The sequence below is a fragment of the Nuphar pumila genome, chromosome 12 (assembly GCF_984573655.1).
Source record: "Nuphar pumila chromosome 12, dmNupPumi1.hap1.1, whole genome shotgun sequence".
NCBI classification, from domain to species: domain Eukaryota; kingdom Viridiplantae; phylum Streptophyta; class Magnoliopsida; order Nymphaeales; family Nymphaeaceae; genus Nuphar; species Nuphar pumila.
Window position 1 is genome coordinate 86,396,860 of NC_143260.1, and position 27,462 is coordinate 86,424,321.

Genomic DNA, 27,462 nt, shown 5'->3' on the forward strand with positions numbered 1-27,462 from the left:
AAGATAAGCAAGAGAAGAAAAAGAAAGGTGATATTGAAAACAAAGAAAATTATACTAAAAGAGAAGACTCCTTAACTGTCAAGGAATGATCTTGTGAGAAGGATTCTATTTTGTAAAAGAGGTTTTCATATATATGATATACCTCCAAAACTCTATGTAAAGTAACCTCCACTATCTGAAAATCGGTGAGAGAAAAGAGATGAAGCTTACTCGTGGACATAGAATTGACCAGCGGATGATTTTCTTGTGAGTGTGTGTGTTCACTAAGAACAGTGTTGTGAGAGGCGTAAGCCTCAGTACCTGAAGCGTACGCCTCAGAGGCGAGGCGCACGCTCAAGGTACTGAGGCGTGCTGTGATGTGCAAACTGGCCCTCATCAACCTCCAGAACCCCCTCCTTCATCCCCAAGTCTTCCTCCTCCGCCCGATTAGTCGGCTGTGCTAACCCCAAGTGCCGGTGGATCCACCGCCACTTGCCGGCCAACTGCTCCTCCGCCGCTCCCTGCCTCCCCTCCCACCGCTTCACTTCCATACCAGTTGTGAGAGGCGTACACCTCAGTACCTGAGGCGTACGCCTCAGAGGCGAAGCGCAGGCTCAACGCCTCGCTTCGCCTCATCGCATTTAACAACCTTGACTAAGAATTCTTTCTTTGCTTAGACCTTGGACTGGCCACCTCTAGCTCTAATATATGAAACCTTTTTTTGTGACCGTCAATCAATTGGGTTTTTCTCTGTCAGCTGCAGATCTAGATCCAATGTAGTGCTGGACTCCAACCAACATCACACACATAGTCTGAAATATTGAGATTTTTCGCCAAAGACTAGGCCACATAACCACCACCCCTGTGAGGTAAAACTGCTGATGAGCACACAACCACCTTGCCTTAAGTTTGCCATTCATGATAAAGTTGTGGGCACAACCGCATGCCACGAGTGTTGGATCCAGCGTCTTCAACTTAACACATACCTTGCTGGCCATGCTGGCGACCCCCACTGTGGTAAGATTTTTTAAAACATGAATATTATTGCAGGGCCATGAAAATCCTCATTTCATCCAGTGATATTCAAATTTATCATATTTGCACACTAATTTATACTTTTAATACATTTATTTCAAATTCCAAATTTTATATAAATAAAGATTTTCTTGATACTTTTTTGAAATACCATTTTTTTTAAAAAATCTAGTGGGCTTTTCCATTGCTAAAAAAATAAGATAAATCCCAGAATGAGATTTGTAGATATGATTAAAATCAAACTTTATAGGTAAATTGGTTACTTTGCTCGGATATGTGCTTCTGATGAAGCTGAATCCAAAGGTCCATAAGTGTCCAAGTCAGCATGGAGTGGAAGATGACTCATTGAACCATTTAAGTATGATCAGGCCCACAATCGATCATCAAATGAACTATCAGCAAGGAAAAATCTCACGATATTTTAAAAAAAAAATCCCGAGAAAATATCAGATATAAAAAATTTAAATATACCAAAAATATAAACATAAATATGTAAAATAATGTATAAAACTTTGCAAAAAGTGTTTTTTTTTTTCAAAATATCGTGTTTTACTGGATATGAGAATTATAGGTGCACTCCAGTTATTTGATAAAAAAAAGAGGGCCAATTTCGTCTTCTCGAACCTTCAAAATTTGAATAGTGGTCTTCTACCTATTGGGATATAGTCAATCATCCATAAAGTGTCGATGAGGGCATTCTCGTCATTTCCTAAAGGTAAAAAGCAGCCTGCAGCCCCTCTAGGTCTGCGTTGCTTCTATTGCTTTTCGTTAAGGCGTCAGGTAAACTTCCGGCATTAGTACGTAGCAACCTCGCCCCAACTGCCTACCGGTTTCCCTCCGTCGGAACGATCCTCATGGGACGGCGGGCGTAGCTCCCTCCTCTGTTTCATGCCGCAGAGGAAGACTCTCTCTCTCTCTCGTCTTCCCACCGTTCTTTGATTAGCAGGAGGTAACAATCTTTCCCTTTCTTTCTCACCATTTTTGTGTTTTCCAATTTTTTCTGCTTTCTATTTTCTCAGTTTTTCAAGCTTTTGCCTTCGCTGTTGTCGGAACTTTTGTGGGTTTTCGTGATTATGATCGAATATGTGATCCTTTGTTACTTTTATGGGTTTTTTTCTTAAGTGTTTTTTTTTGTTTTTTGGTTGAGGCTTTGATGGGTTTCTTTCTCTTGAAGTTTATGGGAGTTCTTTGTTGCATTCCATGGCTATTGTAGTGATTTTTTTTTGGGGTTTTGCCTTTTTATTTTTTTGGGTACAATTAGGACTAAATTGCTGGAGAACTGTTGGAATTATTCGTGAGGTTGGGGTTTTGGGGTGCTCTGTAATGAATCAGATTATGGTGGTAATTGATGCAGAGAGTTGGATGGAATAGATTCTTTGTTTCTTTTGACAAACTGGAGTGGAAAATACGGAGCCTTTTTTACATGTCGTTGATGTTTTGTAGGGGAGATTGGAACCGTATGAATTCGGATTCGAGAACCCAAGTGAGAAAAAATGGCTTGTATATATCGCCTCTGTTTGTTTTCTTGGCGCACAAGGATCACATGTTGGGGGGGAATGAACTGTACCGCATGGTGTGTGTGTGTGTGTGTGTGTGTGTGTGTGTGTGTGTGTGTGTTCGATAAACGATTCAGGCACCTCTTGGTGTGAAAGGGAAAACGGTGGGCGTTCTAGGAAAAAAAAAGGGATCTCTCTTTTCTATAGTTGGGGACCTAAAATGTAGTGGCAATTGATGGAGAGCATTGGATGGAATAAAAATCATGCAGTTTTTTTACATGCATTTGATCTTTTCTAGGAGAGATTAACATTGTAAGATGAACTCGGATTTGAGAACCCAAGTAGGGAAGAGATCAACGGCTTGTACAGATTTTTTTCTCTCTCTTGGTGCACAAGATTCAGTCCTTTCCAAAAAGAAGCAATCTGTATAGTCTAATCAAAATCACTAAATTATGTTTTCAGGAAATAGGGTTCCGAATGAAAACTTTTGACAAACATGTGATCCAAATGGGGCATAAGGCTGAGTTGCTTTAGTTTGCGGATAAAAAGTTTGTCATTATCTCACTACCAAAAGCTTGTCGTAGGAATTATCCATTTCCCTACATGTTTGTAGTATTCTAGCTGTCAATATTTCATCCTTTTTAGCCTTTATTTTATTCATAATCATCAAATTCTGATTATGCTCTCTTCCTCAATCTCGACTTTTGATTTCTTGTGTAGGTCTTGTTTCCTGTGGTCTACAATCTGAATCATTCAGCAACTGATATAAGTCTTTGGTTGTGCGGGGTACTGAAGGAGATGTCAGGCCCATTAGCTGATTCAAACAAAAGAAATGCACTTCCTGAGAGAGATGTGGTTGGTAGAAGTGAATACGTGAGGTTGGTTCTTTCAGATGAGCCAAGGGTGAATGGTTGTGATGTTTTACCTCCTCAAGAAAATTCTAAAGGAAACAGACTGCTCTGGTGGCTCAAGGCCTTCTTCTATGGTGTGATTTCACTAGTTGCTTTGACCATTCTCATCATTTATGGAGTACCTTTCCTCTTTGAAAAGGTACTAACCTTCCTTGCATTGCATTATTGCATTTGTATAGCAAGATTTTCTCTATTTTTAGGTACATAGTGTGCATGATGGATCTGGTGCATCTAATGGTGTTCCTTTGCAGAGTATTTGATGACATTGATGTCCTTACATGCCAAGTTGCATTGTAAGCCTAAGGTTTTTAAGGGCATGAAGCATAGCGAGGCATTTTTGAAAATATAAGAAAAGCATAAGCTTTGAGGCATAATGGTCTGTAAGTCTCTATCTGGTTTGAGATGTAAAATTTTAAAAGTGTTTAAGAAGTCTAAAATTGCAAAAAATATTATTTTATCTGTAAGAAATAGAAAAGAATGAAAAACTCTTTCAAAGGAAAAGATAAACAAATCGAAAAGGGACCTCTAGTTGATAGTTGATACTTCAATGAGATGGAAAGCATCCTCTTCAAGGAAGAGATAAGTATGTCTCTTATGGAGGCTTGAGCCCCTCATAGAGGCTTAGGCCTTTATTAAGAGGCGTGGGTCTCTCTTACTTGCAAAGGATGCTTAAGTCTCATCTTGGACATTTGAATATGAATGAAACTTCCTTATAGACTTAGTTGATCGATTCGGGCTGTCATTCCTGAAGCCTCCAATGAGGCTTATAAAAAGAAATGAGGGCCTCCAACAAAGTCCACCAAATCACCAAAGTGGACACAAAATAGCTATAAAAGGGTTTACTCACAAAACTCACCAAAGGACACATCTTACGAATCGTCTCAGATCTGACTTCGAGAAGCGGTTCTGGATCCAAATCCACCCAAGAGACCCAGTCTGACAAGGACTGGAGGACATCCTTTTCTATTTGGATCCTTGTGGTCTTTTATATCTTTTAGGACTCTTTGGTAGACTATAAATAAGTGTTATTATTCTTGATTAAGAATGCATGAAATTAATGAACTAATTCTTTTTTTGTTCATCCAGTTCTTAAACTCTAACCCTAGAGGGAATGCCTTTTCTCCCTCTCCTCTTTCATGTTTTTCTCAACAGCAGTTCACCTAGAAGGATCGATATTCTCCCTCTGCCCTGCTGTTGGCCTTATCTAACACAGAGCCTAGCCAGATCGAAAACAAATTTCTCTTTTCTGGCTTTTCCCTGCACCAAAGCCTTCTCGAGGCTGGATTTGTAGAAACTGTTCTTCCCTAGGATTGGGTTTCTATCAGTGGTATCACATCACTTGTGAGAAACCGTGTCGACCAACCAGACTACCCTCGTCTACACAGAAAGAGCCCATACCCTTCTTGAATTTGTTCAGGTTCCTATCATCACATTAATTGAAGTGTCAGAGAGTCTGAAATTTGCTCTAACGATGAAGAAGATTAACGAGTCCCTCAACAATCTTAAGAGTAACATGGATCATCTCATGAGTACTGTAGATGAAGAGTTCAACAGAGTAGAATGAGCGTTGCTGACGATCTTGCATTCCATGACTAATCCGATGGGATGGAGAGATGCCTTTGTCCGACTAAGGGACAACACAAGAGCACAAAGACACTATGCAAGCACTAAGACATCAAAGAATTAAAGAGAGGAATACATGAACATAAAAAATATACATTTTATTGAGCATGAATGCATAAGAGAAGCATTTGATACAAGACGGGGAATTACCCCCTTTATATAGACAAAAAGGGAGCACTTAGAGCCCTTGGGACCACCCTAACGGCTCTAGGAGCTAAGGACAATAATGCACTTAGCTTAAAACAAAAAGACAAAAAGAAAGAAAGAAAGACTAAAGTGCCCCTAATAGGCACTTTCTATTACAATGCTGTGAAATAATGAAAATACCCCTAAAGGGTATTACCTATTACATCATTATATATATATGAATATATATGTATATATGTATAATATGAATATATATATATATATATATATATATATGGTGTGATATACTTAAAGTTTGGAAATACAAAAAAAAGAATCAATGGGAAGGATCCAAGTCTTTAAGTGTCTTCGTTGGAAAGCTCCATCTTTAGAACACATAAGAGAATTTTGCAAATACAAGTCTTCGAATGTCTTCATTGGTGATAATCCCCAAACGCCTTCATCGACTTTCTCCGTCTTCATGTTATGATGCATCAAATATATTTCTTTCTCAATCCATCACATCTTTAAGAACCTTCAAAGAGAACAAAACAAAGGTTCCAACCACACAAAAGAAGATACCCTAACCAAATACTTATACAGTTTCAAAACTAATATGCATATTTTGAACAAGAATAACACTAAAGTAGAATTTGTAAACAAAGTAGCAATAATTTTAAGATTTTTAGAAACATTAGTAACAATTCAAGCAAGATAAGAGGTGCATACCTCAAAGATAATTCTTTATGAAATCAACATTAGACAATCATAAGACCAAAATCAACATATTTTTCAAGAAAACATATTGATCACAAGAGAATTTAATCACTAAAAAACATATAAATTATTAAGAGATAAACAATCATGCATTAATAATATCCCAAAGTTTTAGAAAAACACTTTAAATAAAACAAATCATCAATTTATACACCATGCATATAAAGTATAACAGTTCAAAAAAAAACCTCAAGAAAAGAGAAGTTAATTGCGTTTATGCATACAACAATGTGAATCAATATGAAACATATATATCCAACATTCAATTAAAACATATTTAATGCACATAATAATGAAAGAGAGCAATCTCTCGAATCACAACCCATTAGGATTCAAATCATTCAATAAAGATTAAGAAAAGACAAATATAACAAACATGGATCAATCAACTATTACATTTTAGAAGCAATATTAACCCTACAAGTAATGCATATATGAATGAACCATGCAATAGTTTAAAATAAATGAAAATGTCACTTATGGACCAATTAAAAAAAAAACCTTTCAAGAGAAAACTACTTACAAAAAATATGAAGACATTTAAAATCCCACAAATATCAATAAATGATATTTTGCAAACCTCAACAATAGTTCGACCACCACAAGCAATCACCTCACTAGACTTTCAAACCTCAAAATTCAAGTGTATCAGCTACCAGAACAAGAGCACAATACAAATGTCAGCCATTATCAAACCAATGACCATGCACCAACAACTAGTAATCGAAACTGAACACAAATGTCGGCAATAATCATTCTCGTGACCATGTATAGGCAATACAAATTCTTTGACAATACAAACCAACTATAACTACAAGAGGTGCACATACCTCACCTCAGGAATGATTGTAAAACTACAAATAACATCAACGGGTGCACATAATTTACCACATTAAAAAAACATCTTTTGTCTACATAAATAGCACTTAAATATGTGGCATAATATGCGGAAACATATGAGGTAAGAAAATTTGTAATGCAATCAAACTAATGTCATCAAGAAGATAAGGAAAAAATTACAAATCAAGGCAAAGATATTAAATTTTACAAACTTTTAAAACACCATGGTTTCAAAAAATAAATAGCCATCACAGATAAACATAATTATAGCATCCATAATAATAACGGTCAAATATACAAATGAGTAATACAACACACTTACGAAACCAGAGATCAAACAATCGTCAGTTAGAGCCAAACTATAAGTCGACAATCTAAACTAACAAAACTGAGGTGCACACAACTCACCCCAACAAACAATTATTGTTCAACAAAAGAAACATGGATGAAAAGACCAATCAACTATAAATCAGATCCAAGACAAGTGACAATATATCACTCATAACCTTTGAAAATCTAGACTGATAAGATGACATGAGGTGCACACATAACTCATCTCAACAGCTAACCCTGTCTGAATAACAACAAGGCCAAAAATAAATGATGCATCATATAAAATTTTATCAAATGCCATAAAAAGGCGATACAAGTACATGAAAATTATTTTTTAAATATAGGGGTTCATATATAAGAACCGATTTGAAAAAAACAAAATTTCAAATCAAATCCAATAATAGTAGATGAAAAACTTAGAATGAATAGGCCTTTAATCACAAACAAAGTCCACCAAATAAATACAAAAGTGGACAAACATCAGCAAGGAACCCACTATGAGATTCACTCACAAACCCACAAAAGGAATACATACAAGAAGGCACAACATAAAAATAATATTTCATTCAATATCACAAGTGTGCCAAAGAAACTTAACACTTAAAGCGTATCTGAGGTATCATGATGCAAATGCAATCATACGACTAGAAAAATGTCCACCAATGAGAGTCTTCAATTACGAACAAGCATGCCTATCAATAGAAAAATGGACAAGTACTAAAGTGCACCACGAAGGAAACACTTATAACACCTACAAAGGGCATACACAAAGAAGACTCATAATTCTCAAATTAATATTTTATTAATACCATGTATGCAAAAAGCATAATACTTAAATCCTATGCAAAAACATCTAAGATAATGTTCATTAAAGAGCCATGAGACTAAGAAATAATAAAATCACAAGAGCCACAAAAAATGGTCAATAAGAGAAACTCCCAATAACATAACTATTTTTAATCATTTAAAAAGGCATTCATAAAAGTGAATAATTTCCATGAGAAAAAATCGTGCAATAGACAATCTTATTCATCAATGTGTATGTTAGAATCACAAGTGCACAAGGATCATATATTAATGTAAAAATTATTTATTCAAATTTCAAAAATAACAAGGTGTTCAAGATCCTAACCACATATAATTTTTAATACTTTCACAAAAATTTTGTGTTTCACATAAGAATACATCAAAGAGAAAAGAAAAAAAATTCAAACACTCTAATAAAACCATACTTGTGAATAATACACAAAACCATTTTAAAATAAATATTTTAAATAATTTTAAAGTATTTGACAAATTTTCAAAAACAAAATAAATTTCAATATAACAATAAATACGCACATGATTTGATATTTATAACCATCTATTTCTCGAATAAAGCATCTAAATGCCAACAACACATGCTCAAGAATATTAGATCATATACGTACATATTAAATAAATCAAGTTCAAAAAATCTAAGATTCAAACTAGTGCTCATAAAAGCATACACATATATCATTTCACAAGATCAAACAAATTTTATAAACCTTATAAAACATTTAATTAAAATAAATCCAACAATAATTTTGAAAAACATTTAATGATTTTAGTTTTTAATAAAATTAACAAATAACCTTTCAAAAGATAAAAAAAATGAGTGTTTTCTCATGCATACTGTATGAGATAAATAACTCAAGTAATACTAATGATTTAAGATACATACCGGGTCAAGATCTCTCTTGAGTCCAAGCGATACAACGATCACGAACCACGAACTTGAACCAAAGAATCCCAAGACCCAAAAAAAGCAAAATGCCAAGAAGGATTTCTTTGCTCTGATACCATGTAATGAAATATGCAGAAATACAAAACAAGAGCCTCTAATGGCTTACAAGATCATAAACACAAAGTGCACATGTACATACACATACACATACACAAGTTCAACTAAGGGACAATACAAGAGCACAAAGACACTAGACAAGCACTAAGTGCATTCAAGACATCAAAGAATTAAAGAGAGGAACACAAAAACATAAAAAATACACATTTTACTGAGCATGAATGCTTAAGATAAGCATTGAATACAAGAGGGAGAATTATCCCCTTCATATAGATAAAAGGAGAACCCTTAGAGCCCTTGGGACCACCCCCAATGACTATAAATATAGCCTTTATAGCCGTTGGGGAGGTAACAATGGCTCTAAGAGCTATGGACAATAATGCCTTTAGCTCAAAACAAAAAGACAAAAAGAAAGAAAGAAAGAAAGACTAGCACTTTCTATTACAAGGTTGTGAAATGATGAAACTACCTTTGAAGGGTATTACCTATTATATAATTGTAAATAAAATATATATGTATACATGTACAATATCACACACACACACACACACACACACACACACACATATATATATATATATATAGGATCCCAACTCAATCCCAACCCCAAGCCCTTCTCTCAAGTCAAAATATGACCCACAATGACCTAAGTTACCCAAAACTCTTTTCAAACTAAATGGATCCTACCTATACCCATCTATCTACTTATCCAAGCTCCAACTCAATCTAGAATCTAAACTGGATCCTAACCTTAACCCCACCAAATTCATGTCCAAGCCAAGATCAGACCCATACTTTACTTGTCCCCAAACCCGATCCCGTCAGGGCACGTGGGAAAACCACACACATAGTGTTTGACTTCGGAGGTGAAAGATCAATTATGGCAGCAATTTCCAAAGAGCTCTCGTCTTGAGGACAAGGCGAGTTTGAGAGGAGTGAATTGTTACAAACCGTCCCAGATCTGACCCGAGAAATCGTTTTGGATCTAGATCCTCCCAAGAGAAGATATCCTTTCCTATTTGGATTCTTACTTTTGGTCTTTTATTTCTTTTAGAACTCTTTGGTAGACTCTATAAATAAGTGTTATTATTCTTGATTAATTATGAATGAAATTAGTGAATTAATTCTTTTTTTGTTCTTCATGTTCTTAAGCCCTAGCCCTAGAGGAAACGCCTTTTCTCCCTCTCTTCTTTTACGTTTTCTTCAGCAACAGCCCACCCAGAGGGATCAATATTATCCCTCTGCCTTGTTGTTGTCCCTATCTGATGCAGAGCCTATCGGATCGAGAACAAAGTTCTCTCTTTCCCAGCTTTTCCCTATGCCAGAGCCTTCCTGAGGACCCGTGTTATAAAAAATGCGCCTTGAGGCGCAAAAGGTGCGTCTCGCCTTGAGGCGCGACCCTCTGTGCCTCAAGGCGCAAAAAAAAAGTATATATATTTTTTTACAACAAGATTTCTGAGACATAATCAACAAGATTTTTGTAGGTTAATCTCATATTTTTCAGTTATTTCAGTTATGTAATCAATTTCTTAGTATATTACTATATTTTAACTTTTGTTGGTTAATCTCTTTTATTTTTCAGTTATTTCAGTTATGTAATTAGTTTCTTAGTATATTTTAACTTTTGTTGGTTAATCTCATATATTTTCCAGTTATGTAATCAGTTTTTTAGTTACTTTTATATGTTAATCTCATATTTTTTAGAATAATCTCATATATTTTAACTTTTGTAGGTTAATCTCATATATTTTCCAGTTATTTCAATTATGTAATCAGTTTCTTAGTATATTTTAACTTTTGTTGGTTAATCTCATATATTTTCCAGTTATGTAATCAGTTTTTAGTTACTTTTATATGTTAATCTCATATTTTTTAGAATAATCTCATATATTTTAACTTTTGTAGGTTAATCTCATATATTTTCCAGTTATTTCAATTATGTAATCAGTTTCTTAGTATATTTTAACTTTTGTTGGTTATTCTTATATATTTTTCAGTTATTTAATCAGTTTTTTAGTTAATTTTATATGTATATCTCATATTTTTTAGAATAATCTCATATATTTTAACTTTTGTTGGTTAATCTCATATATTTTCTAGTTATGCAATCGGTTTCTTAGTATATTTTATCTTTTGTTTGTTAATCTCATATATTTTCAAGTTATGTAATCATTTTTTTAGTTACTTTTATATGTTAATCTCATGTTTTTAAGAATAATCTTATATATTTTAACTTTTGTAGGTTAATCTCATATATTTTCCAGTTATTTCAGTTATGTAATCAATTTCTTAGTATATTTTAACTTTTTTTGGTTAATCTCATATATTTTTCCAGTTATGTATTAAGTTTTTAGTTACTTTTATATGTTAATCTCATATTTTTTAGTACTTATTTGAGATTTTCTATTTCTTATTGGTTGTTATTTCATTAATAAAGCATTTCTTTATTTATTTGTATTTTTAGATATTTTTTATAATTTTTTAAAGTTTTCAAAAAAAAATTTGAGGCTTACGCTTTACGCCTCGAGGCTTATGCGTCGCCTCGGTTTTTGGTGGAGCGCCTCGCTACGCCTTAACGCTTTTCACAACACTGCTGAGGACGGATTTATAAAAACTCTCTTTCTAGGGTCGGGTTTTTATCAGCACACAAAAGAGGCTCATAGAATATAAAATTAATATTTTATTGATGTTCAAAATATACAAGAAGCATTACAAATGACAAGGGCGGTGAACCCCTTTTTATATACAAGGGAGAGCAAGAGAGACGTTGAAACTAGTCCAACGATTCTATTTGTAGTCGATGGACTAGTTCCAATGCTATATTTGACTAGTCAACTTTGTGTGACTAGTTCAAATAGAACAAAAAAAAAAGAAGTAAAAGAAAAGAAAAAAAAGAAAATTATTTACAATAATAAAAAAATTTATATATACATATAGGGTTGTGGGAAGCTACTGCATCCCTACCAGGTGGTACTTGATTGCTTGGGACCATCAATTTTGAGTGTTTTTTTAAAATTTTGACCTTACAAATGTATTCAACATGATTGATTTACTAGAGATTGACACTTGGATCATTTGATTATGATGCATTGGTAGGTTTTTATAAGGTTAAAAAATCAACCGTCTACAATTTTCATAAATTTTTGAGGCTTCAAATACCATTTTTTCCATCCAAAATGCATGATCTAAGTGTCAATTTCTATTAAATCAATCATGCTGAACACATCTGTAAGGTCAGAATTTCGAAAAAACACTGAAAAAATTCTTACTGGTTAGAGTTGGTACATTTTCTATGTGGTAGGTTTCCATTTCTCTATACATAGATAATGTATATATATACATATAAAATACTTATATATAGTTTAACACTCTCCCTCAAACTTATGATTGGATAACTGAAAGTTTGCCTAAGAGAGTGAAATTTAGGAGCTATAATAGGTTTGGTTAAAAAATCTGCCAACTGATAGTCTGATGTAACATAGGGCAGATCGATAGTGCCATGTAGACACTCTTCTCATACATAGTGACAATTCATTTTAATATATTTTGTACACTCACGAAACGTCCGGTTGCTGGAAGTATAGATAAAACTTTTGTTGTCACAATACATTCGTGAGGCTCTTGTCCCTTGAACTCTCATATCTGCCAACAATCTTATGAGCCCCGGACCACTTCCATAGTTGTTGTAGCCATTGGCTTAGTTTTCAACTTCAGTCGAAGAGAGAGAGTCATTCAGTTATTTCTTGCATCGCCATGAAAGCAAAGATTCACCTAAAAAGACACAAAATCCCGTTGTTGAGCGTCTTTTATTGGGGTTACCTCCCCAATCGACATTAGTATAAACAATTAAATCTAATGTAGAAGAAGCATACAAGAAAATGTCTCGATAAATAAAAGACTTAATATATCTAATAATGCACAAAACAACTCCCATATGAACAGAAGTGGGAGCATGCTGAAATTGATTGGCTGTGTGAACATGTTCTATATTAGGTATCATAATTGAAAGATAAGAAAATGCTTCGATAAGCTGTTTGTAAGGAGTGTCATCTTTCTTATCCTTTGTGATTCCAGACCTGAAAACAATATCAAAAGAAAATTTAGACTGAGATAATTGATAATCTTTATGAGAATAAGTAACTTCAATTCCTAAAAAATATTAAAAAAAACCCAAATCAGTCATTTCAAAATGTTTCTTGAGGAGTTTCTTAATGTTTTCAACTCTCTTTTTGTCCCCTCTAGTGATGATCATGTCGTATACATAGAGAAAATAATAATAATAATAATAATAATAATAATAATAAGAATACCTGGATCAAAATTTTTAACAAATAATGTTATGTCGGTCAAACAAGATCGAAATCCAATATTAAGCATAACTTGGCTAAACCTGTCATATCAAGTTTTCGGGTCTTGTTTAAGACCATAAAAGGGCTTTGTCCAAATAAGGAGCTTTTCTTTTAAGAATAATTACGCCTGGTGACACTTCCATATAAACATCAACTAAGTTTCTATTAAGAAATGCGTTCTTAACGCCCATCTGATATATAGGCCATCTTCTAATAGAGGCTATGACTACTAAGGTCCTAATTGTGGTCATCCTAGCAACTGGGGCAAACGTTTCTTCGGTCTATGTTAAATTCTTGGGAGTATCTCTTGACAACTAATTTAACTTTGTATCTTTCCAGAGTTTCATCACTCTTGGTTTTCACCTTATACACCCATCTACAACCTATAAGTTTTTTTTCTTGGAGAATGTCTTGAATAGTATCTATGTAGTCAAAAGCCCCGACTAGTCCGCCTAGTTGGTCTAGGCTTAAGTAAAATGCCTAGGCTTTGCAATTCCTAGGTGGGAAACTTAAAATGTACCAATTTTTCCGACTAGGCACTGACTAAGGCGCCTAATCAACAACTAAGCTGCCCCTGCCAAGGCACGAGGGCATTTAGTCATTTATTATTCTTATATATTATGTTATTTTTTGTATATACAATTATATATATGTGAGATGATGAAAACATGCTTAGTTATTATATATATATATGTGGAAATTGGAATATGTAAACCAATAAAATATGTAAACTGGTATGAACCGTGATTTTTATAGTTTTTTTTGCAAATCTATCCATGCAGATGCATTCAGCGTGGTTCATTTGCTTGGAATCAACTATTGGATCATCTTAATCGGATAAAAAAATGTGTTTTTTTATAATTGAATATTTACGCAAATTTTGAGCCGTTGATTTTCAAGCCTTAAAAGATCCTTCTTATACATCATAATCGGATGATCCAAGAGTTCGTTTCTATAAAACCAAATATGTAGATCGCATCCAGTGTTATAAAAAATGTGCACCTCACCTTGAGGTGCGGCCCTTTGTGCCTCAAGGCACAAAAAAAAATGTTTTTTTTACAACAAGATTTTTGAGACATAATCAACAAGAGTTTTGTAGCTTAATCTCATATATTTTTCAGTTATTTCAGTTATGTAATCAGTTTCTTAGTATATTACTATATTTTAACTTTTGTTGGTTAATCTCATATATTTTTCAGTTATTTCAGTTATGTAATTAGTTTCTTAATATATTTTTACTTTTGTTGGTTAATCTCATATATTTTCCAGTTATGTAATCAGTTTTTTAGTTACTTTTATATGTTAATCTCATATTTTTTAGAATAATCTCATATATTTTAACTTTTGTAGGTTAATCTCATAGATTTTCCAGTTATTTCAGTTATGTAATCAATTTCTTAGTATATTTTAACTTTTGTTGGTTAATCTCATATATTTTTCAGTTATGTAATCAGTTTTTAGTTACTTTTATATGTTAATCTCATATTTTTTAGAATAATCTCATATATTTTAACTTTTGTAGGTTAATCTCATATATTTTCCAGTTATTTCACTTATGTAATCAGTTTCTTAGTATATTTTAACTTTTGTTGGTTATTCTCATATATTTTTCAGTTATTTAATCAGTTTTTTAGTTAATTTTATATGTTAATCTCATATTTTTTAGAATAATCTCATATATTTTAACTTTTGTTGGTTAATCTCATATATTTTCCAGTTATGCAATCAGTTTCTTAGTATATTTTATCTTTTGTTTGTTAATCTCATATATTTTCCAGTTATGTAATCATTTTTTTAGTTACTTTTATATGTTAATCTCATATTTTTAAGAATAATCTTATATATTTTAACTTTTGTAGGTTAATCTCATATATTTTCCAGTTATTTCAGTTATGTGATCAATTTCTTAGTATATTTTAACTTTTTTTGGTTAATCTCATATATTTTTCCAGTTATGTAATCAGTTTTTAGTTACTTTTATATGTTAATCTCATATTTTTTAGTACTTATTTGAGATTTTCTATTTCTTATTGGTTGTTATTTCATCAATAAAGCATTTATTTATTTATTTGTATTTTTAGATAGTTTTTTATAATTTTTTTTAAAGTTTTTTTAAAACAAATTTTAGTCTTACGCTTTACGCCTCGAGGCTTACGCCTCACCTCGGTTTTTGGTGGAGCGCCTCGATACGCCTCAACGCTTTTCACAACACTGATCACATTCGTATGGTGAAATTTTAGAAAAAAATAAAAAAAAACCCATGAAAATCTCAGTTCATACCAGGTTACATATTTTGTTGGTTTACATATTTTAGTTACTTTACATATGTATGTGTGTTACTTTATTTTCAGGATTTTTAATTGATTATGTTTTTTTTGTATATGTGTGTGTTTGTTTCTAATGTATATATGTTATTTATACATGTACATGTTATTGTGCTTTTGTGAAAGGCTGAAAGCATATTTTATTGATTATACTGAATATGTTATGAATAATTGAATATATATCTATATATTTATCTGCATGTGTATAATTATATATGTATATTTTGGTTATGTATATTAATATATTTTGTAAAAGCATGTGTAATTTTGTACTTTTGTAATTAAAACATCTTATTGGTAAAAGAATTAAACACATTTCTATGTATATTTTATATACTTTTTTATATTTTAATTTGGGTACCAACTAGTCCGACTAGTCCTGCCTAGCCTTTGATTAATCATTTTAGGGGTCTACCGACTATGCACAGCCTAGCGCTTTTGACTATATAGCAGCCAAGTATTGGCTCTTTCTAAAGCTTCTAGCTCTACCCTCATGGCTTCTACCCATTTATAATGTTCTTTTGCTTAAGCCTAGGTTGATGGTTTTGTAAAGAGTCTTTCACACAATCAAGTCTACAAACAACTTGACAAAACATACATTCACCCAATATGGTAAACCAAAATAGCATACAAAATGCTCCACAGCACAAACATAAGAATAGTGCATAAATGCACTTGAATCTGAATATGTGAGAGGTAAAACCCTCTACCTTTGTATATAAATTACAATGGGCAGCATGCCCTTATTTATAGAGAGGTTACATGAGAGGAGCTATTAAAATAGCTGTTGGGATAGCTGTTGGGCTACTCCCAACAGCTCTAATTAGAGCCGTTGGGAGTAGCCCAACAGCTCTATTCAAACAGTCAACATTTTGACTGTTTGACAGAACCTGACAAAAAGGCTGTTGGCTGTTTTGACAGTCCAACAGCTCTAGTCAATTATGACTGTTTGACAAAAAGACAAAAAATAAGAAAGAAATAAAATTACAAAAATAAATAAATAAAAAAGTATTACAAGAATATAAGTATATACTTTAAATATATAGTTATATACATATATATATATACATATACATACTCTTGTATTACGAAAAGTATGTATATATATATATAAATATATATATATATATATATATATATATATATATATATATATATATATTCAAGTATATACATATATATGTCATTTTCTAACAGTCTCCCTCAAACTTATGGTGAAATCACCGAAAGTTTGTCAAGTAAAAAGTTGAATCTTGGTGAGCATAGTGCCTTGGTGAAGAAGTCAACAAGTTGATATTCTGATGTCACATAGGAAAGATCAATAGTCTTCTTCAAATATTCTTCACGAACAAAATGACAATCCATCTCTATATGCTTAGTTCTTTCATGAAATGTATGATTTCGAGCAATGTATATCGAACTCTTATTGTCACAGCACAATCTTGTAGGATTCTGAAGGTGAATCCCCATATCTGAAATCAGTTGTTTGAGCCACACGACTTCCATAGTAGTAGTTGTCATTGCTCTATATTCAGCTTCTGTAGATGATAATGACACCTTTTGTTGTTTCTTGCACCTCCATGAAATCAAAGATTCACCTAGAAATATACAAAAACCAGTTGTTGAGCGCCTGTTATTTGGATCTCCTCCCCAATCAGCACCAGAATATGCAATAAGATCTAAGGAGGAAGAAGAGGACAAAAAGACTCCCTTATTTATAGTGCCTCTGATGTATTTAATAATTCTCATGACTGCACTCATATGAGCTGATGTTGGAGCATGTTGAAATTGACTGGCTATATGTACAGCATGGGCTATGTCTGGTCTTGTAATATTTAAATACATAAGAGATCCCACTAGCTGTCTGAAGGGAGTTGGATTGTCCAAAGGAACTCCATCATCGGCTCGCATTTTCATTCCAACAATCTCTGGAGTATCAACAACTTTATCATCTGAAAGTCCTGACCTGTCAATAATATCTGAAGCAAACTTTGTTTGTGACAATATGTATCCTCGGTTAGAGTATGAAACTTCTATACCAAGAAAGTATGTTAGAAACCCAAGATCTGTCATTTCAAAAGAAATTTTCAAAAATTGTTTTACTTTCTTGATTCCCTCCTTGTCACTACCTGTAATTAACATATCATCAACATATAAAAGTAAAATTATAATACCAGCAGAAGAGTTCTTGATAAATAAAGCTGTATCAGTATAGCATGGTTTAAAACCATACCTTGTAATAACATTGTTAAAAGTATCAAACCAAGCTTTAGGTGCTTGTTTGAGGCCATATAATGCCTTTTTTAATTTAAGCACTTTACCTGAAGGAATTATTAATCCAGGTGGAATATCCATATATACTTCCTCATTGAGATTCCCATTTAAAAATGCATTTTTAACATCCATTTGAAATATATTCCAATTTTTAATAGCTGAAATAGCTACAAGCATTCGAACAGTGGTCATCCTGGCAACAGGAGCAAAAGTTTCTTCGTAATGTACTCCGTATTCTTGAGAATATCCTTTGGCAACTAATCTGGCTTTATGCCTTTCCAAGGATACATCACTTTTGGTTTTTACTTTAAAAACCCATCTACAACCTATTGTCTTTTTTCCTATAGGTAAGTCCAGAATTTCCCAAGTATTAGCATCTTTAAGAGCTTCTAATTCTATGTGCATAGCTTTTATCCATTCAGGTAAATTTTTTGCTTCATTGTAACATGAGGGTTCAAAATATGAGTGGATAGCTATAAGACATGCTCTATGTTTAGGAGAGAATGAATCATAAGACACAAATTTATTTGGGATTCTTGAGGTTCGTTCTGATCTATGAATAGTGGTTTGTTCTGAAGGAATTTCTGATGCTTCATGATTACTTTGATTTACACCTTCATTGAATGCATTTCGATTTCTTCTAGTGTATACTATTGGTTCAACTATTGTTCTATTTTCAATAAGAGGTTCTACATAAATATTTTCATCATTAGACAATAGTTTGAACAAGAAAGAATAATCAGAGTTTATGTCTTCCGACATGTTTTCTTCAAATCCACTTTCATTTTCAACAAAATTAACATTCCTTGAAATGAGAAGTTTATCATTTTTGGTATCATAACATTTAAATCCTTTTTGTGTTTCTGAATAACCAATGAACGCACAGGAAATAGCTTTAGAAGATAGTTTATCTCCTTTATCATTCAAAACATAACATTTGCAACCAAAGATTCTCAGTCTTTGATAGTCAGGTTGATATTTGAATAATTTTTCAAAAGGAATTTCATTAGATAAAGTTTTGGAAGGCATCCTATTTATAAGATATACTGAGGTTAATGCAGCTTCAGCCCAAAGATTTTTTGGAACATTTTTAGCAATAAGAAGAGTTCTTGTAGTTTCCATAATATGTCTGTGTTTCCTTTCTGAAACTCCATTTTGTTGTGGGGTTCTAGGACATGATCTTTGATGTAAAATTCCTTCATTTTCTAAAAATTGTTTAAACTCATTTGACAAGTATTCTCCTCCAGAGTCAGTTCTGACAATTTTGAGTTTACTTTCAAATTGATTTTTAATCATGTTATGGAATGTTTTGAAGGTTGCAAATACATCTGATTTATACTTAAGAAAGTAAATCCAACAATATCTAGTGAAGTCATCAATAAACACAACATAGTAGGATAATCCGCCTTTAGAGGCTACAGGAGCAGGACCCCATACATCCGAATGAACTAATTCAAAAGGCATTGAGGAGTAAAAAGTTCTTTGACCATAAGGCAAGACTTTCATTTTACCAAGTAAACATTCTTTGCATTCAAAATTATCTTTGCAAAGATTCTTGGTAATAGGTACAAAATTTAATTTTCTTATATTTGGATGCCCAAGTCTATGATGCCAAGTCCGTATGTCTTTTGTTTGGGCAGTGTTGCAAAATGATTCCTTTGGAATACAAAGGAAATCCATATAATAGAGATCTCCTTGCCTAGAACCTTCCCCAATCAATTTCCCGGACTGGCGATCCTGCACCCAACATTTACTTGATGAGAAAATGACATCACATCCATGATCCGAGATTTGAGAAACAGAAAGTAGATTAAGATGAAGTTTTGGTATAAGTCTTATTTTCGGAATATAAAAGTTATGTTTTGACAAATCATTTTTAAAAATTCCAACACCCTCTATTTCCAAGGCAGTACCATCGGCAGTGGAAACAAATGATGCATTTGAATTAGGTTGACATTCGGATAGTATAGATCTATGTGGGGTCATATGAAAAGAAGCTCCTGAATCAAGAAGCCAAGAGCACATACCAGGAGTAGAAGAGGTTGCAATGGCCGCTCCTGAGGTAGATCCTTTAAGCAGTGGTTGTAATGCCTCCGTCAGTTGAGATAATGATTTGGTGAGGTCTTTGAGATTCAAAGTATCTTCATCTTGTTTTGATGGTGCAGCCGCAACACGCTTTTCTTGAGGCCTATATTTGTATCTAGGACATTGAGGCCTAATATGACCGGGCTCATTACAATTATGGCAAATGATTTTTGATTCTCCTCGATTCTTATTAAAATGAGGAGGTTTATATGGCTTGATATAGTGTCCTGGTTTTGATGCGGCAAGTGCGCAATACTCTTCTTGACCATTGCTAGAAGTAGCAAGCACACTAACATTTTTACTCATGTTTAGCCTAGTCTCTTCTCCACTAAGTTTAGTGAGAATCTCATGAATAGGAGGAGGTGATGAAAATGATAGCAAGGAGGCCCTTGTTTGTTCAAACTCGGGTCTCAAACCATAGAGAAAAGCGAAAAGTCTCTCTTCTTCAACTTGAACTCTCCGCATTTCTATACACTTTCCTTCCCATTTGGGTTCAAATTGGGCAAGTTGGGTCCAAATGGAAGATAACTCCATAAAATAATCTCTTATATTCTTATCTCCTTGTTTAATGTTTCTAACTTTTTCTTGGAGATAATACTTGTGAGCCATATCTTTTTCGGTAAACATACCTCTAAGATATTCCCATGCTTCATTTGCCTTTTTGTAACACAAAAGGTTTGAGGCAATTTTTGTCTCAACTCCACTAAGCATCCATGAAAGAATTTTGGCATTTTTCATTTCCCATTCATCTAATTTTTTGTAGTATTCTACCATGGCTTTGTTTTTTTCTTCAAGACTAGTCTCAACGTCATTTTCACCTAATGTAATTTTGGGAGTGGGTTCAAGAATAGTACCTCTTACAAATCCCCACAAACCTTGACCCTTGATGAATGTCTCCAAGTGTCCCGCCCAAATGTTATAGTTGCTTCCTTCAAGTTTGAATGGCGGAATGAAGTTGGAGTTGCTTGTATTGTGCGGAAAAAATTCACCCATGATGAATCCAAAGAAAAAAAAGGAACCACCAATCACGAAAGAAAGAAGGCACGCTTTACGAGGCAGCTCACCAATGCACGGTTGATCATACACCAAGCTCTGATACCATGTAAAGAGTCTTTCACACAATCAAGTCTACAAACAACTTGACAAAACATACATTCACCCAATATGGTAAACCAAAATAGCATACAAAATGCTCCACAGCACAAACATAAGAATAGTGCATAAATGCACTTGAATCTGAATATGTGAGAGGTAAAACCCTCTACCTTTGTATATAAATTACAATGGGCAGCATGCCCTTATTTATAGAGAGGTTACATGAGAGGAGCTATTAAAATAGCTGTTGGGATAGCTGTTGGGATACTCCCAACAGCTCTAATTAGAGCCGTTGGGAGTAGCCCAACAGCTCTATTCAAACAGTCAACATTTTGACTGTTTGACAGAACCTGACAAAAAGGCTGTTGGCTGTTTTGACAGTCCAACAGCTCTAGTCAATTATGACTGTTTGACAAAAAGACAAAAAATAAGAAAGAAATAAAATTACAAAAATAAATAAATAAAAAAGTATTACAAAAGTATAAGTATATACTTTAAATATATAGTTATATACATATATATATATACATATACATACTCTTGTATTACGAAAAGTATATATATATATAAATATATATATATATATATTCAAGTGTATACATATATATGTCATTTTCTAACAAGTTTTATATTGGAATATATTAATGCAATGTAGGCTTAGTACTTAGATGAAAAAGAGATATAAGACAATTTTCAGGGGGTTTTCCCTACGCCTAGAGTATTGTTTACAGTTTTGGTCCTTACAAGATTGCTCTTCTCTAATCTCATCATTATGAGATTATTATTTACGAAAAAAAGTTTATCATTTTTGTCAGTAAAGACAAAACATTTGCACCAGAAAAATCTCAATCTAGAATAATCAGAGATTAATTTAAAAAGTTTTTCAACTGGGGATACATTTTGCTATCAATTGGTAACACATTTTGCTACGAGGAGGATGACATTCTGTTGATGAGATAAAAAATAGTCAAAGTAGTTTCAACCCAAAAATCTTTTGGTACTTGTTTGCTATAAGCAAGGTTTTTATTGTTTCTATAATATGCCTATGTTTTTTTTCGGCCAAACCATTTTGCTATAGAGTGTAAGGACAAGATCTTTGGTGTCTGATGTCATGTAAGTTTATGTAATCTTTAAATTCTTTTGATAAAAATTATCTCTTTAAATCGGTGCGAAAGATAGAAATATCATTTTTAAATTTATTTTTGACCAAATTGTGAAATACTTAGAAATGTAAGCCAAACGCGAATAATGAGTTTTTACTACATTTTACATAAAAAAATACATGGTTTAATTGTTTGGCTTATAAGCAACAAGATGAGTTCAATCTTATTGCTTACATCTTTGAAACAATGTATTTATTTTGTAAATGAGTCAGTTTGAGCTTGGCTAAGTAAGTTTAGACTTTAGAGTCCAAATTCTATTATATCTAATTAAAAAAATATATTTTCTTTCGTAACGAGCCAACTCGAACGTGACTCAGCTCACAAACATCAAATTTATGTTTAAGGAAATAGATCCAAGTATGTTTAGAAAAATCAACAAAAACGTCTTAATGTATTAACTCAAGCCGTTTAGAAGAAACAAAAGTTCTTTATTGAAATTATAATCTCTTCATTTTTTCAAAAATAAAAAGTTTTCATAATTACAATTTTTTTTCAAACTTGAAAAATATTGAATTTTGGATACATTAGAATGAATAATTTTTTATATCATAATTCCAAATCTAATTTCTAAATATTACAACAAAAAATATTCTTTGGTGTTTTCAAGTATAAGCCTCCTTTGTGGCCTTTCCCAATCAGCTTTCCTAACTGGCTATCTTGCATACAACAATCATCAGAGAAGAAGAAAACATTACATCCATGGTCATATATTTGAGAAACAAACAAAATTTTTTAATTTAATTTAGGAATATATCTAACTTTTGGAATAAAAATCTTTTCTGAATTTTGAAATATTTTATTCCTTTTATCTTAAGAGATGTTCCTTCGGTTGTAAACACATTTGGCATGCTTGAGTTATGATATTCAAATAAACTATCACATTTGGCCTCATATGAACCGAGGCAATTGAGTCAAGAATTCAAGGAGATTTATCGAGATTAGAGAATGATGAAACAACAACTACAGTTGATGAAGACACTCATTTGATAAGAGGTTGAAGAACCTCCACTAATTGAGTCAAGGACATGTTTCTTGTCAAAACTTTGACAATCTTGAAATGTCCCAATAATGAGAATTGGTGTTTAGTGTCTTTTGACATTCAGGGTATGTTTGGCTCGTCCAAGATAGAACAAACAACATAACAAACCTAACACATGTTCTTTTTGTTTTGTAACAACTGTACTATATCCAACGATAGTTTTGACCGGACAAGAAGTTGTGTTCTTTGTGTCCAACATTTGGTTTTTATGTTGTGCGGACAGCTTGAACACAAATAATGGATCGGATAACTTCGTTTAGGGTCGTACGACTCGATCCGCCCAACCATACGAGTGTTTTAACATGTTTATTATGAATTTCAACTTTGGATATGAATCTTGGATTGGATCTAAAATCTCAAAAATATTTAAAATTTGGGTAATTTGAGAAAAAATAAAAATTGATATTTTATTAATATATAAATGCTTTAATCGGTGTCATATTGAATCTAATTATGAAAGTTTATAAAAAATTTATGGATTTTAGCCCCAAATATGGATCTCAAACTGATCCAAGTACGAAAAAAATGTTTAAATTTTGGGTAATTTGAGAAAAAAAAAGAATTCATATTTTTTTATATACAAATGCAAAAACCATAAATAAATCATAAAACCCTAACATGCAAGAAAATAAATCATAAATAAACAAAAAAAATCAAAGAAAAAATCAAAGCAAAAAACCCTAATCAATGACAATCAAAGAAAAATCCCTAATCAATAAAAATCAAAGGAAAAAACCCTAATCATTGAAAATCAAAGAAAAACCCTAATTATTTAAAAAAAGCCTAAGAAGATCAAAGAAAAAATCAAAGCCCTAATAAAAGAAAATCAAAGAAAAAACCCTAATCAATGAAAATCAAAGAAAAAATCCTAATTATTTTAAAAAAACACTAAGAAGATCAAAGAAAAATCAAAGCCCTAATAAAAGAAAATCAAAGCCCTAATAAAAGAAAATCAAAGAACAAAGAAAAAACCTAAGAAGAACAAAGAAAAAATCAAATTAAAATGAAAGCCCTAATCAAAGAAAATCAAAGAAAGGATCAAAGAAAATCATAGAAAAAAACCCTAATCATTGACAATCAAAGAAAAAACCCCTAATAAAAAAAAAGTCAAAGGAAAAAATCCTAATCAATGAAAATAAAAGAAAAAACCCTAATTATTTAAAAAAATCCTAAGAACAAAGAAAAACCAAAGCCCTAATCAAAGAAAATCAAAGAAAAAAACCCTAATCAATGACAATCAAGGAAAAATCCCCTAATCCATAAAAATCAAAGGAAAACAAACCTAATAAAAAAAAATCAAAAGCCCTAAAAACTAGAAGAAGAATGAAGAACAAAGAAGAATGGGGAGAGATAGAGAGAGGAACAAAGGGGAATAAAGAAGAAAAAGGGGGAGAGAGAGCTCACCACCGGCCGCTGCACAGGAGAGAGAGGAATGTAGAAGGGGAAAAAAGAAGAAAAGGGGGAGAGAGGGAGAGAACTCACCTCTAGCCTCGCTGCCGGCGGCTCGTCTGAGCCGTCCTCGTCGTCAGCCACTGCACAGGAGGAGAGAGAGACCCCTCCACCCTTTTTTTTAATGTATGTTCCCCCTGTCCTGTTCTCGGCGTAATAAGGGTGGGGGACGGTGAAACACCGTTCCAGAGACGCGGTTGCGCGCATCTGCCGTGTCTCTTGTTTGGTGGCCCCAGCGTGATTTGTGGCCGCGCCATCCCAAATCACGCTGGGAACGGGCCACCAAACAAGCCCTCAATTTCTCACGATGTTGTAATTTGGTCATTTGTAAATATCATATGGCATATGGAGTATGATTCCTTATCTGACAACTTTTATAGCAAGGATAACTGATAAGACTAGATCTTCTTATGGTGTAGCAAAAATACAGTAGGCATTGTGTTATTTCAAATCAATTTCTTATATTGTTATGAGGGTTTGAATAACTTGAAAGTATTGTGTTAGCAAATTGTATATTTTGATATATCAGACGCTGTCACTAATGGGAGACCTTGACATGGCAAATGATCGTATTATGAATACACTTGTAGTTGCTAGGTAAGAGCTAGTGATACTGTGCATATTTTGCATATAAAAATGTGACTGTTTGAATTTGATTATTGATGAAAACTATATCAAAGGATGGTAATTTGTGCTTCATATCATTAGGTGTCCTTTATGAAGTCACAACCCAATAAAGAAAGGCTCATATTTATCTATCCTCTTTTGCAGGTTCTCTTGCCGCTTATGCAGTGGGAAGCGACAGCTTTTGGCCGGCCTGTTCTTGCTCTTGTGCTTGTTGCCTCTATGGCATTATTCCCTGTCTTTTTTATTCCTTCTGGACCTCCTATGTGGTTGGCGGGAATGATATTTGGTTATGGCTTTGGATTTTTGATAATCATGTTAGGAACAACCATCGGCATGGCATTGCCATACATCATAGGCTATCTATTTCGTGAGCGCATCCATGTGAGCTTTTCTAGTTGATTTTGGTTTTCTTGCCTGTAGATACTTTTGCTGGATGATATGATTTTTCTTATCTGTTCTGAAAGTTTGTTATGTGATCAATACAGAGATGGTTGAACAGATGGCCTGATAAAGCTGCTGTGCTTAGATTGGCTGCTCAAGGGAGTTGGTTCCATCAATTTAGAGTTGTTGCCCTCTTTAGGGTCTCACCTTTCCCTTACACAATTTTTAACTATGCAGTAGTTGTAACAGACATGAAATTCGGACCTTATATATGTGGTTCAATCACTGGAATGATACCTGAAGCCTTCATTTATATATATAGGTCAGTTATCACTCTATCATCTGCTTTTTATTTCCCTGTGTTTTTCTTTCTCAACTATTACTAGCCCAAAAGGTTTAGGTTGAATTAGAGCATCCTGTTATTGGGATGCTGATGAGCTTGACTGATTCTGAACAGCTTCTTTGGCCTTTTGATTTAGTGGCCGGTTAATAAGAACTTTAGCAGACGTGAAGTACAACAATCTCAAATTGACACCTGTTGAGATAGTGTACAACGTTCTCTCTTTTATCATCGCCATTGTCACCACCATTGCTTTCACAGTGTATGGAAGGAGAGCTTTGAACAATCTCAAGGAGACAGAAAAATACAATAGCGATGAGGATGCCTGCAGCCATGCCGTTTCGGTTGATCATGTTGAGATGAAGAACATGGACATGCCATCTCCATCACAGTAGCTTATTTTAACAAGCTGATTCATGATGGATACTCTTTACATATGTACACAGAATGGGTGCCCACAAGATTATACATATAGACTGACCGACCATCTTATGGTAAGAATGTCCTGTAGCTTATGAGGGTATATTCTTATAGTTTGACCATTGTATGGTAGGAATGGCCTATACCTTCTGAGAGTATTCAAATAATCACAATGTGGGTGCTGGTGAAGTTTGTAAGCTGTTTGTGGTGGCGACCTGCGAAGTCCGATGGTGAATTGTGATCTCTCGCGAGCTGAGAGCTTGCTAATATTGTGACAGAGGAAAAGGGTTATAAAAATGTGGTTTTAATGACTCGCCATGTATTTCTCCAGTTGGTTTGTAGTTTTGTACAGTCAAATTCATTACAGGAAATTCAATACAAGTTATCCAAGCATCTATGTTCTTCGTCTGTCTATTACTTTTTTCTTTTATTGTATTGCTTGCCATTTTTCTCTCTCCCTCTCTCTCATATATATATATATATATATATATATATATATATATATATATATATATATATATATATATATATATATAGAACTGAACATATTAGGCCCCATTTCTCGTTCTGCCCCATAGGTTTTAAGTGTTTTATGATAGATCTGAACCATTAGATGTGTTTAGCATGCTCGATTTAGTGAGAATTGACTCTTGGATCATGTTTTTTTCGACAAAAAACATTTTTTCTTAGCTGGAAAAAACTGGTACCTTCGTAGCTATTGATTTTGGATTACTGAAAAAACCTATATGCAGGTCAAATTCCGATGATCTAAAAGCTGGTTCCCCCCAAAAAAAGGAACACATTACTCTTATGTGTGTGTGTGTGGTACTTGCTAAATGAGTTTTCAGTTTTCTTTTTAAATCCTGACTGTACAGATGTGATCTATGTACTTGATTTTATAGGGATCAGTTTTTGAAGTGTTTGATTCCTATACATGGGTGGGTTTTTATAATGTTTGAAAATTCAATGGT

The 27,462-nt window shown here is 33.3% G+C and overlaps 1 protein-coding gene across 1 annotated transcript; it reads left to right on the forward strand.

Moving 5' to 3' along the window:
- The first annotated feature begins 1,800 nt into the window (after nucleotides 1-1,800).
- On the forward strand, nucleotides 1,801-26,876 carry LOC149821127 (uncharacterized). The gene is made up of 5 exons (XM_089983273.1): nucleotides 1,801-1,963; nucleotides 3,231-3,560; nucleotides 25,495-25,731; nucleotides 25,836-26,053; nucleotides 26,211-26,876. Exons 2-5 carry the CDS (start codon nucleotides 3,309-3,311, stop codon nucleotides 26,464-26,466), a joined length of 963 nt encoding a protein of 320 aa, XP_089839399.1. The 5' UTR covers nucleotides 1,801-1,963; nucleotides 3,231-3,308; the 3' UTR covers nucleotides 26,467-26,876.
- The last annotated feature ends 586 nt before the right edge of the window (nucleotides 26,877-27,462 follow it).

Coding starts and splice junctions, on each gene's coding strand:
- LOC149821127 (XM_089983273.1), top strand. CDS start 3,309: ATGTCAGGCCCATTAGCTGATTCAAACAAAAGAAATGCACTTCCTGAG. Junction 3,561..25,494: donor TACCTTTCCTCTTTGAAAAG/GTACTAACCTTC, acceptor CCTCTTTTGCAG/GTTCTCTTGCCGCTTATGCA. Junction 25,732..25,835: donor TATTTCGTGAGCGCATCCAT/GTGAGCTTTTCT, acceptor TGATCAATACAG/AGATGGTTGAACAGATGGCC.